Consider the following 12,281-nt stretch of genomic DNA (forward strand, 5'->3'; position numbering starts at 1 on the left):
CACTCTCCTTTTGCAGATAATGGGCATTGAACAACAAGCTGGGGCGGTATGCTGAAGTCAGGTTTGGGGCAGAATGAGTTTAAAAGATGCTGGCAGTGCAGTTTGCCAGGAGAAGGCGGCCTATAATCTTCATATTTACCCCCAGCTCTCGACAGAAAGCACCACTTGCTGCACAGTCACTGCAACTAAGGACAGCACCACTTCAGATGTAATCAAGGATGTGATACATATTTTGAACTTGGATGTCTCAAAGCATTATGTGCTTGTGGAGGTGAAAGAATCGGGAGGTGAAGAATGGGTACTTGATTTGAATGACTCTCCTGTTCATAGGGTTTTGCTTTGGCCCCGCCGTGCTCAGGATGAGCATCCACAAAACGATGGGTACTACTTTCTTTTGCAAGAGAGGGACACTGATGGGACCATCAAATATGTCCATATGCAATTGGTGTCCAAGGAGAAGGATGCTCGACGATTGGTTGAAAGGGGTTTTCTTCCATGGCATCAGGAAAACTTTGATGATTTATGCAATCTCTCCAATTTAACAGAAACAACACTCCTAGAGAATCTCAAACGCCGCTTTCTAAAACACAAGATTTATACGTATGCAGGAAGCATTCTGATTGCCATCAATCCCTTCAAATTCTTGCCCATTTATAACCCCAAATATGTCAAGATGTACGAAAATCACCAACTTGGGAAGTTGGAGCCCCATATTTTTGCCATAGCTGATGTGGCTTATCACACAATGCTTAAAAAACATGTCAACCAGTGCATAGTCATTTCAGGTGAAAGCGGATCTGGAAAAACTCAAAGTACGAACTTTTTAATTCATTGTTTCACCGCACTGAGTCAGAAGGGGTACGCGAGTGGTGTGGAGAGAACTATTTTGGGAGCTGGACCAGTACTGGAGGTAAACTTAGGCTGAAATTTTTCTTTGCACAAATAACTTCTTAAAAACTTTCTGAATAATTGCTGGTATGTTTCATTTTTAGGGAGGATTTTGAAGGCCTTTCTCTTGCAGAGGCATTGAAAATCCAAGTCTGTGTTGATCTGCTACTTTGAAGACAGATTTTTAAATTATTTTTGTTTTTAATATCTAAAGTTTCCTTGCAACTAACTTTCTGCATAGCTAAAATAGACCATTTACTCCTCTTTTGAAATAGGCTATTTCTCTATTTTGCCTTTGCAAGTTACATTCTCGTTTTCAAAGATGTCCGTTTTGATCGGTTATATTTTCACAGCCAGAGCTCAGTGTGCTGGGGTGAAGGATTCATTGGATGTCTCTCATTAGAACACTGTCAGTATTTGAGTCTCGGATCAAGCAGAACCAGTCACTTGGTTCCACTGAATCAGGAATACAGTGAATGTTTTCCTAAGTAAATAGCTCTCCATTGAAATAGTTACCGCTCTGAGTCCTGTGGTGCTTTTTTGCATGGTGAGGATGTCTTTAGCATTTCCATTGTGAACTCCCTTTCGCAGGGATTTATTTCTCTGCTGTAAAGGTTTGCTTCAGGCAGACGCATGTTCTCAGTTGGGGAGAAATTTTGATTAACCCGTAAGTGTTCTGAGCAAATTCTGTTTTAATTATTACATCGTTTCCAGCAGAAGGAAAGACAGCAACCACCATTCTCAAACAGGGGTAAAATCAGTCTAGAACAGTGCGAGATAACAAGAGGGCAAACATAAACAGTTCTTGAATTTAATCTCTTCCATTTTTTACTCTAAATTAGAATATATTTTTCTAAAATAGTAAGTTTGCAAGATGCAGATGACCCTTCAGTAATCCACCAGTGAATGCATGACTAATAGCAGGGGAAATGCTGAGGGAATTAATTCTAAAACTGTCAAGGGATTGTATTCAAACAATGTGTAAAAGTTTTAATACAATCATTTGTGAAGGATTCCAAATTCTACATTAATTTTGGTGCAGAAGGAATATGAGGTAAAGTTTCCAGAAATGACCAAGTCAGTTAGAGACAAGGTGGGTGAGGTAATATCTTTTATTGGGCTAACTTCTGTTGGTGAAACTTTTGATCTTACACAGAGCTCTTCTTCTGGTCTGGGACAGGTACTTAGAATGTCACAGCTAAATACAAGATGAAACAGATTGTTTAGCGTAAATAGTTAACACCTCTGCACTCATTGGGCAAAAGAGGGGGTGTTAGTGGGTTACAGATTGTTGTAATAAGCATTAAATCCAGTGCCCTTATTAGGGTGGTCTCTCATATATACCCGGAATACTGGAGATTCTGATATTTCTGGGAATGTTGTGAGCGTGATCCCATCCCTGTCAGTGTGATGCGCATGTAGGGTCATGCCATGTAGGGGCACCATTTTGAAGATTGTGTCATCTTGCCCCCACTGGTGTGACCTCACACACATAGTGTCTGCAAGGTTATGCTGGTGGTGGTGGAGTGGGGTGCTCTCCATTCTGGCATCCTTGGATAGGGAACAAACATTACAAAAGCAGGACTGTTGATTTAAAAACCAGACGAGTGGCCTGCCTAGTCCCTATTGAGTTCATGATTTTTAGTGTCTAGAAAAGTTATGAATTTAAGCTCCCTTGCTCTTTTGAAGGTGTTGTGCAGGTTTCCTTTGAGGATGAAGGCTGAGAGGTCAGATATGGAGTGATCACTTTGTGAAAAGTGTTCAACCACCAGTGATAAGGGGTTTTTGTCTTGTCTTATTTTTCTATGTGAGTCACTTAGGTGCTTTTGAAAATTTTACCCAGGATGCTTTACAGAACAGGGAGCGCATGCAAGCATTTTGCCTTGCTTTTTTCTACTTGAAAGCAGAAGTAGAATTTGAGGTTTGCTAGTTGCTGGAGCTCAAGTTTGCAGTTTAGAACAGAAAACAGGAAGGGGTCACTGTGGAAAGCACTATTTAATCAGCTGATCTTGCTGTATCTGATACCATTAACTCTTTTGGACTCTAATTTGCAAGATGTGATACAGCATAATCAAATCAGATAGAGGGGACTGAAATCACATGTTATATTTTGCCAACTGAATGAGAAATGCAAATACCCCAAACTTCAGCAGCTAGATTTGTAATGATGTTATGCAATAAAAAATAAATGCTGTTTTATTCAAGCATTCTTAGAAATTGGTTCAGACTTCCATGTTAGGTGTATCATAAAGAACCACTCCTAGCTAGAAATATGAGTAAAGATTGAAACGTAAACTTGGGAATTTTCTAAATAAACCTTCACATAAAGAAGAACAGGAGTACTTGTGGCACCTTGTGGATGTATCCGAAGAAGTGGGCTGTAGTCCACGAAAGCTTATGCTCTAATAAATTTGTTAGTCTCTAAGGTGCCACAAGTACTCCTGTTCTTCTTTTTGCGGATACAGACTAACACGGCTGCTACTCTGAAACTTCACATAAAGATGACATTTGAACATATACCATCTAAAATTTAGGATTTGATAGTTTCTTTTTATGAGTATTTCAGGCAAGAACTTTTCTCATGGTTTAAGGGCCTTTGTCCATCACACATTGATTCAACCTAAACTCATATCTGGGGCTGTACTTTTGTAAATCCCTTTGTTTGCTTCTGAATAAAAGTGAAAGATGCAGTACAGCTGTATCCCAAAATGTCTTGCAGAGATGAGCACAAGTTTGTACGAAGAGTGCTACTGATCAGCTTGAAACTAAAAAGGAAATAAAGCATTCATAGGTGCATGAAAGTTAATAAGGCAGCACAATCCTGCGTGTAGAGAAGTTATGGAGGCACCTGTGACTCTAACCAAGAAATATGAGTAGGGTTATGTCTGCATATGGGTTAGGACCTTTAATTCTCCAAGAGTTCAGCTTGAGTCTCAGTGGGAGCAGTGAAGGTTTGAAGTATAGACAACTCACATTTTTACAGTAGGATTAGACAACATGGTAATAAAAACTGCTCAAATCCTGTCTGTGCTACTGCCTCCATTGTTATCACAGCTGGAGCTTATGAAGTGGAGAATTATGGGTCCCAGTTTTCTTAGTGTAGATGTCCTCTTAGTGCAAATTACTATTCTGTTAAGTGATGATGAATACTTAAGTCAATTGTGAGTTTAATAGGAGAATGCAATGAAATCTTTGTAGCAAATGTTCTGTCTTACAGAAACTGAAGTCTTAGCAACCAAAATGTCCTGTTTCAGAGTTGGTGATTTGGCTTCAGTGAGAGTCACTTGGGCTTTTCGTTTAATAGAACCAAGCAGAACAAGGAATTTTCCTTAGAAAATGAATGTTCCTGGGGATTTTGGTGCAGAAGAACACTTTGAAGTGTGTTTTAGTCATTTGACAATACTCTATTTCATTTTTGCTTTATATTTTGAGTCCTTCTGAAGTGGTTTGCAAATGTGAAAGATTATTAACGTTAATGAAGTCTGCTTGATTGCAGTAAGATTATAAGAGCCTTTAAGTACTGGCTTAGAACTTCCCCTTTTTTTCCGTGACCTCTTATTTTAGTGACACCCAATTGCCAGGCATCTGCTCGTGGGCTGACCTTTTCATAGAGTTCAAGTGAGTCACATCAGCATTTCTAATGTATCGTATAAAGGTGAATGGTGGCATTGTATTAGCAAGGTGGGTTTGTAATTTTTTTTTTAAATTAATATACTTTAAGAATAGCCTGTCAGGAAACCTGAAACTACATTTTTTTCCTCACCGCATGTTGTTTGTTCATTTTGTGAAGACTCGTTAGCCAAAGCTGGTAGCTCAGCTTTCCTCAAATTAGTAGAAAGTGTTGAATCATCTAATCATTTGCTCAAAATAAACAGACTATGGAAAAAATAAAACTACAACTATACCTTGCCATGGGATTAATCTAAATGCTTCTTGTAATTACCTTCTCCAACATCTGAGACATTAGATATGCCAAAATAATTCATAGGTGTCATAGTTAACTATAAAATATATTGTATATCAAATCAGTCATGGATTAATATGGCCTTAGTGTGTAAAAGATCATGGATCTTGGAAAAATAAGGTGGCCAGAAAATAGACTGTGGTTGCTTATACTTCTACAACACTTGACCAAAGGAAATACAACATGGTTCACTTATCTGGCATGCTGCTACATACAACAACAGTATAGCAATCACCTGCAATATCATAATAGGCGTGAAAAGCATCTCTTGTTTATACACTGTAGCTTCCACATGCGTCTGTTTCTGTATAGGAAATTGTCAGGTGCCATGCCGAAACATTCTAATAAAACCTCTAACAGTAACATCCCTGGGAATGGTATTTTGTTGAATTTCCAGCTTCCAAGATGTAATTTTTAAAAGCTGTTTAAATACTGCAAGGGGACCAATTGAACATTCAGGATATTAAGCCTTGGTCTACACTGGGGGGGAGGTCGACCTAAGATACGCAACTTCAGCTACGCAAATAGCATAGCTGAAGTCAGCATATCCTAAATCGATTTACCTGTCCGTGAGGATGGCGGCAAGTCAACCGCTGCCGCTCCCCCGTCGACTCCGCTTCCACCTCTCGCAAGCTGGAGTTCTGGAGTCGACGGGAAATGCGTTCGGGGATCGATTTATCCGCATCTAGACGAGACGCGATAAATTGATCCCCAATAGATCGATCTCTATCCGCCGATCCGGCAGGTAGTGAAGACCTGCCTTTATGGTCTTTATAGTAATAGCTGCTAGAGAGGAAAAGCTATTCCCCTGTAGCGTTTAGTGCTAAGAAATTTAGCCAGCAAGCTGCTAAATACATTAGGAAATAGTTTGGGGACTAATTGAAAGCTTTTTCTGCTTAACTCACTTTCCCCCTCGTCATAACTTCTGTTGGTGGTATTTGCCCCTCTTTTCTGGGACAGAACTCACCTGACTATGCAACTTGCAGGTAGCTTTGCCTAGGTAGCTTTCTTGGAGTTTTCCTTCCAGCTCCTGATCTAGAAAAATAGATTGTGAAGACTATTCATTTTCTGTGGAAGACAAAACTGTAAAAGTGAACTAATTAACAGAATTCCTCAGGGAGAAAAAACAGGATTGAAATATTTTCCTCCTAATTAAGGGATTTGCCACTGCACTACCCTTAATATACAAATGCTAACAAAACACTGTAGTTAAAATAAACTATTACTTTTTTGGACTGCAGTAACACACTGATTTCAGCATATTTGTGTTTAGCAGATTATGGACTATTTGTCATCCAAAGTGCTTTTTCCTTGCCCTCCCCACTCTCAAATTGGTGAGTACATGTGTGAAGATAATTTTAAAACTGTTTTGTGCTAATGTGCAAGACACTGGTTTGAAGGCAAATTTAAGAATTCCCAACCTTTAGACTGGATGTGACCCACCTTCTAACTGATGAGGCACCAGTGTCTGACCTGTTACTGGGATCCACCCAGTGGTGGTAGTTGATACCTTTGGGAGTCACTTGCATCTTTCTTCAGGAACAAAGGAGGGAATGAAAGAGAGGTAAAAGATGGTACGATTATGGTTCAGCTTAAAAAATTAATTTCTCTTTAAAGTTATGTAAATATGAAAAGCGAGTTAAGAAATGAAACTGTTGCTGTTTTAACTATAGAGTGGTTGTTACAGGTGTCCTTATTGATACTATAGAAAAAGATAGGGAATCTGCAACGAATGGCAGGGACAGGTTTTGGGTGGGTGTCAGAGGATGGATAGAAGCGTAAAGCTAGGCAGGCTCTGTTTTCCTCTCCACAATTTAAACAATTTAATCTTTAAAGTGTAATCTCTTACTGAAGTGGAGGATTGCCTTTTGGTATGGGCAGTGCTTAGGAAAACTAAACTAAGGTTGGGCATAGGGTTTAGAAATTTGCATATGAACTAAGTTATAAGAACATAAGAGCTGCCATACTGGGTCAGACCATGGTCCATCTTGCCCAGTATCTTGTCTCTGACTGTGGCCCATACTGGAGCTTCAGGGGGAGTGTACAGAAGAGCGCTATTATGGAGTGATCTATCCCGATCTCCCTCTGAAAGAATTTGCATCTCCTGGGAGCTTTTTATAAGGACAACGTTTGGGTTGGTTAATCAAACTTTTGCACTAGTCCTTCTAGAAACTTATGTTCCAGGCTTATTCCACATGATTGGGAAGGCTTTACTTCACTACATAGTTTTGGAATTCTCCATGAATTCTGTATGGTCACTTTTGTCAAGGAAAAATATGAAGTATGGAAAATATTTAAAAGACACACAGAATACGTGTTAGAGATTTTGTAAGATTGGTAAAAAGATAAATACTGGACTTCTAAAGTGCTGATAAACTTCACTGGCAGTAGTTTCCAAATAAGAGCCATTCTTGGCAAACCCACTTGCATAATTTGGGAGTGGTAGAAATTCATTGTAAATGTCTACTTTTGAAAGACTCAGCTAAAAAATCCAGCCAGCTTCTGAAACCAAATATTGGTACATGTGAATATCTTGGATTCATTACAACAGTGGCCTTCATAATCCACTGAAATAATAAAGCATGGTGCCTCTGAAGTGGAGGATGGTAGTACAGACTGTGGAATAGATTGAGGTACCTCTTCAGTTGTGCAACAATTTTGATTCTTGTCTTAGTTTGATTTGACAGGAGGATTCCAGGTTACTCAAGGATATTATGGAGATGACAGGTGAAATAAAAACAGCACTCGGTACTCTTCTGCCATTTGGATAATGTATTCCTGGAGGCATCTTCATGAAACTTAATTCTCTTCAAAGGATGGTTCCAAATAAGTGTGGACCAAGCTATTAATACTGCCTGTGTTTCTCTTGTAAGCCATGCTCTGTAATAAATAAAAAAATTGCAAAAAACAAACTAATATGACAGCAGAACCCCAAAGGGAGAAAAAGGGAGGCTTTCCCAGAGCGCAGACAATTCATACTAGGGAGAAGCTGCCAAACTTAGTTATGGAAAATAAAGTTCTCAATTTTCCAACCCGCTAGAAATGGAAAACAGAGTAAAATAGTTTGAGCTTGCTGCCAGCCCTCAGTCTCCTATATTACAGATCTGCTGAGTCTGTGATGTTGGTATGAGGTGGGCCAAGACTAAGTGGTACTTCAGCTCTGGTTTCATTCACATTTGCCGCAAAAGCCTGCATAATATATTTAGTGGGTGTAGACTATGTTCTATTTAAAGTAGATGCTATTCTGAGGACATACGCTTTTTAAAACGACCATAGTCACAAAAGGCATGGCAGTTCCCTTTTTTTATTCACTTAAAACTTAGTAGCTTCTAGTTACATGATGTCAAATGTGGCTTGACATGTTGTTTTTTATCTTACTGATAAAATACTTCTTTGCCCTTAAGTGCACTCATCATATGGCTTGTCCAGACTTCCCCAGACATTCAGATGCCATGCACTGGTCATGTCATTAGCCTTTACAGACCAAGACTGTGCTGTTCTCTCCAGTTAAGAACATAAGAATGGCCATGCTGGGTCCGACTGACAATGGCTAGTGTCAGCTGCTTCAGAGGGAATGAACAGAACAGGGCAACTTACCAAGAGATCCATCCCTTGTTGTTCAGACCCAGCTTCTGGCAGACAGAAGCTCAGGGACACCCAGAGCACGGGGTTGCATCCCTGACCATTTTGGCTAATAGCCAATGGTGCACCTATCCTCCTTGAACATAAGAACTCATCTAATTCTTAATTTGAACCCAGTTATAGTTTTGGCTTTCAACATCCCCTGGCAACGAGTTCCACAGGTTGACTGCGTTGTGTGAAGTAGTACTTCTTTATGTTTAATACCTTGCTTGTCCATTGGCCCCACTGATTGTTTGGCAGGCTTCCTCCTTCTGATGTACTTAAAAAAAAAAAAAAAAAAAGGTGCTGTTAGTTTGTGTCTTTTGCTAGTTGCTTTTCATATTCTTTTTTGGTCTGACTAATTATACTTTTATACTCAACTTGCCAGAATTTGTTCCTTTCTATTTTCCTCAGTAGGATTCAACTTCCCATTTTTAAAAGATGTCTTTTTCTCTCTAACTGCCTCTTTCACTCTGCTGTTTAGCCATGGTGGCATATCTTTGGTCATCTTACTTTTTTTTTAATTGGGGGTATAAAATGGTTTAAGCCTCTAATTATGGTGTTTTTTAAAAGTTTTCATGCAACTTGCAGGCATTTCACTCCTGTGACTGTTCCTTCTAAGTTCCACTTAACTAGCCTCCTGTTGTGTGTGTGTGTGTGTGTGTGTGTGTGTGTGTGTGTGTGTGTGTGTTTTCAGGGGGGAGGGGGGTTAGTTCCCCTTTTTGAAGTTAAATGGAGCCATGGTGGGTTTCTTTGGAATTCTCCTCAGGGCCCGCCCCCCCCCCCCCCCAACGATGTTAAATTTAATTACATTTTGGTCGCCATTACGAGCAGTTCAGTTCTACTCCCCTCTTGGACCACATGCTGTGTACTTTGTACTATGTTCCAATGCTTAACTCCCCTGACAGGAAGTTTTTTCCTAATGTCCAACCTAAACCTCCCTTGCTGCAATTTAAGCCCATTGCTTCTTGTACTGTCCTCAGAGGTTAACAAGTAATTTTTTTCTCCCTCCTCCTTGTAACAACCTTTTATGTACTTGAAGACTGTTATCATGTGTGTGTCCCCCCTCACCCCACCCCTCAGTCTTTTCTTCTCCAGACTAAACAAACCCAATTTTTTCAATCTTTCCTCATAGGTCATGTTTTCTAGACCTTTAATAATTTTTATTGTTCTCCTCTGGACTTTCTCCAATTTGTCCACATCTTTCCTGAAATGTGGCGCCCAGAACTGGATACAATACTCCAGTTGAGCCCTTAGCAGCGCGGAGTAAAGCGGAAGAATTACTTCTTATGTCTTGCTTACAACATTCTTGATAATACATCCGAGAATGATATTTGCTTTTTTTGCAACAGTATTACACTGTTGACTCATATTTAGCTTGTGATCCACTATGATCCCTAGATCGCCCTACCCCAGTACTCCTTCCTAGGCAGTCATTTCTCATTTTGTATGTGCACAACAAATTATTCCTTCCTAAGTAGAATACTTTGAATTTTTCCCTATTGAATTTCATCCTATTTACTTCAGATGATTTCTTCAGTTTGTCCAGATCATTTTGAATTTTAATCCTATCCTCCAAAGCACTTGCAACCCCTCCCAGCTTTTTATCGTTCACAAACTCTGTAAGTGTACTCTTTATGCCATTATCTAAATCATTGATGAAAATATTGAACAGAACTGGACCCAGGACCGATCCCTGCGGTACCCCACTCAATATGCTCTTCCAGCTTGACATTGAACCACTTTTAACTACTCTCTGGAAAGGGTTTTCTAACCAGTGAACCCACCTTATAGTAGCTCCACCTAGGTTGTATTTCCCTAGTTTGTTTATGAGAAGGTCATGACCATCCTGGTCAGGTTGTCAGTAGTATATTCTTATTGCTATACTCATACTATTGAAGCGTGGAATTTCTTTCTGTAGTGGTTTTATGATACAGATGGATTCATTTAAGATTTTTTAAAATATATTTGACTCTATGCTTTTTTCACATATAGTGCCATTACCCTACTAGTGCATTCTACTCTGTCATTCCTATATATTTTGTACCCTAGGATTACTGTGTCCCATTGATTCTCGTTGTTACACAAAGTTTCTGTGATGCCTGTTAGATCAATATCCTCATTTAATGCCAGGCACTCAAGTTCACCCATCTTAATATTTAGACTTCTTGCTTTTGTATACAAGAACTTATAAAATTTGTCGATATTTAGTTGTCTGCCTTTGTGTAATGCAATTGGATGGGACTCTTTTTTTATTTGACTCCTTCTCTTCAGTTTCTAACTCTTTGTCAACTTCGATTCCCTCCTTTTTACTAGGATATAGAATATTCGCATTAATAAATCCTCCCCTAAGGTATGTGTCTGTCCAAACTGTGTGCTCCTAGTTTGGTGTAGGTGGAGCTCATCCTTCCTGTATAGGCTCCTCCTGTCCTAAAACATTCTGCAGTTCCTAATAAACCTAAATCCCTCCTCCAAATGTTATTGTCTCATGTACTCAGTGAGACCCTGCAGTTCTGCCTTTCCAACTGGCCTTGTGTGTGGAACTGGCAGCATTTCAGAGAATGCAGCCATCGAGGTCCTGGACTTTAATCTGTTCCCTGGCAGTGTAAATTTGGCCTCCAGGAGCTATCTCCTTCATTACCTATGCCATTGGTATCTACAAGTACCACGACCACCAGCTCCTCCCCAGCACTGTACATACATCTGTCTAGATATCTCAAAAGGTCCACAACCTTTGCACCCAGCAGGCCATTCTCCATGCAGTTCTCCTGGTCATCACAAAATGAAATACAGATATTTCTAATAATCAATTCTCACAGTACTTTTACCTGTCTCTTCCTAATAACTGGAGTCCCCTTTCCCGGAGAGGTATCCTCCGTGCAAGAAGATACCATGACATCATGTGGAAGGAGGGCCCCAACTATAGGATGGTTCCACCTTAATGTTATCCTTCCCTGAGACTTTCATCCTCCTCACCAGTGTGGCGGCTGCTCTGTTGTCCCAGAAAGTCTCATGTATATACCTCTCTGCATCCCTTAGCTCCTGCAGTTCACCCACCCCAGTCTCAGGAGCCCGTACTCGGTCTCTGAGGGCCATAAGTTGCTTGTACCAAATGCACACACACGTCACCAGCCCACAAGGTAGGTAATCAGACGTGCTGCATTCATTGCAATAAAATGATACACACCCCTACCCTGCTGCTGGACTTCTGGCTGCATTGCTTTTACTCTTGCAGGGTCTTTTGTGTGTGTTTTGTCTTGGTGTGTGTGTGTGTTGTTTTTTGCCCTGTGTGTGAGGGGGTTATTGGCCTAAGTTTAGAGAATATTTTTAGGTATATCTAGCTCTCTTGCTCCCTCTCTTAATTCACCCACTTGCTTCTCCAGTTTTCTAGCTCTTCTAGTTGCTTACTAGCTGGCATTTTAAATGCTCATTCTCCCTGAGTTAGACCCACTCTCTTGTTAAGGGATTCTAAAGGGATTAGGATAAAAGGATAGAGTTCCTTAGGAAACTATAGTAGGCTCAGCATACAGGACCCTACCACTTCCCAACAGACCACATTATACATTTCAGTCAAGCAGGCACACAGCGGACAGCAAACTCATCCCAAAGGTCACCTAGTCACTTCTCCTTCACCTGGAGAACTTCTTCGTAAAACTCCTGTTTGCCGCTCCTGTTTGCTAGTTGGGTGCAGATGTCCATCACGCACTGGATCCAACTATGGTGAGCCTGATTTATTGGGTTGCTTTAGCTCCCAGAGTAATGAAACTAGTTCACTCTTGTGGCACCTTAGAGACTAACAAATTTATTA

General features: G+C 40.2%; 1 protein-coding gene across 12 annotated transcripts in view; it reads left to right on the forward strand.

Annotated features, from left to right (window-relative positions):
* Positions 1-12,281, forward strand: part of MYO9B (myosin IXB) — a 61,769-nt gene continuing 49,488 nt past the window's right edge. For 7 of the 12 annotated variants that reach the window (XM_034755514.1, XM_034755515.1, XM_034755520.1 and 4 more), the window contains exon 1: positions 2-910. In XM_034755514.1, the coding sequence (XP_034611405.1) occupies positions 74-910 (837 nt within the window). In that variant the 5' untranslated portion in view covers positions 2-73. Of the gene's footprint in view, positions 911-12,281 lie in introns of all 12 variants that reach the window. The other 5 variants (XR_004643759.1, XR_004643760.1, XR_004643758.1 and 2 more) reach the window with 2 other exon arrangements.

This window comes from Trachemys scripta, chromosome 22 (genome assembly GCF_013100865.1).
Source record: "Trachemys scripta elegans isolate TJP31775 chromosome 22, CAS_Tse_1.0, whole genome shotgun sequence".
Taxonomy (NCBI): Eukaryota; Metazoa; Chordata; order Testudines; family Emydidae; genus Trachemys; species Trachemys scripta.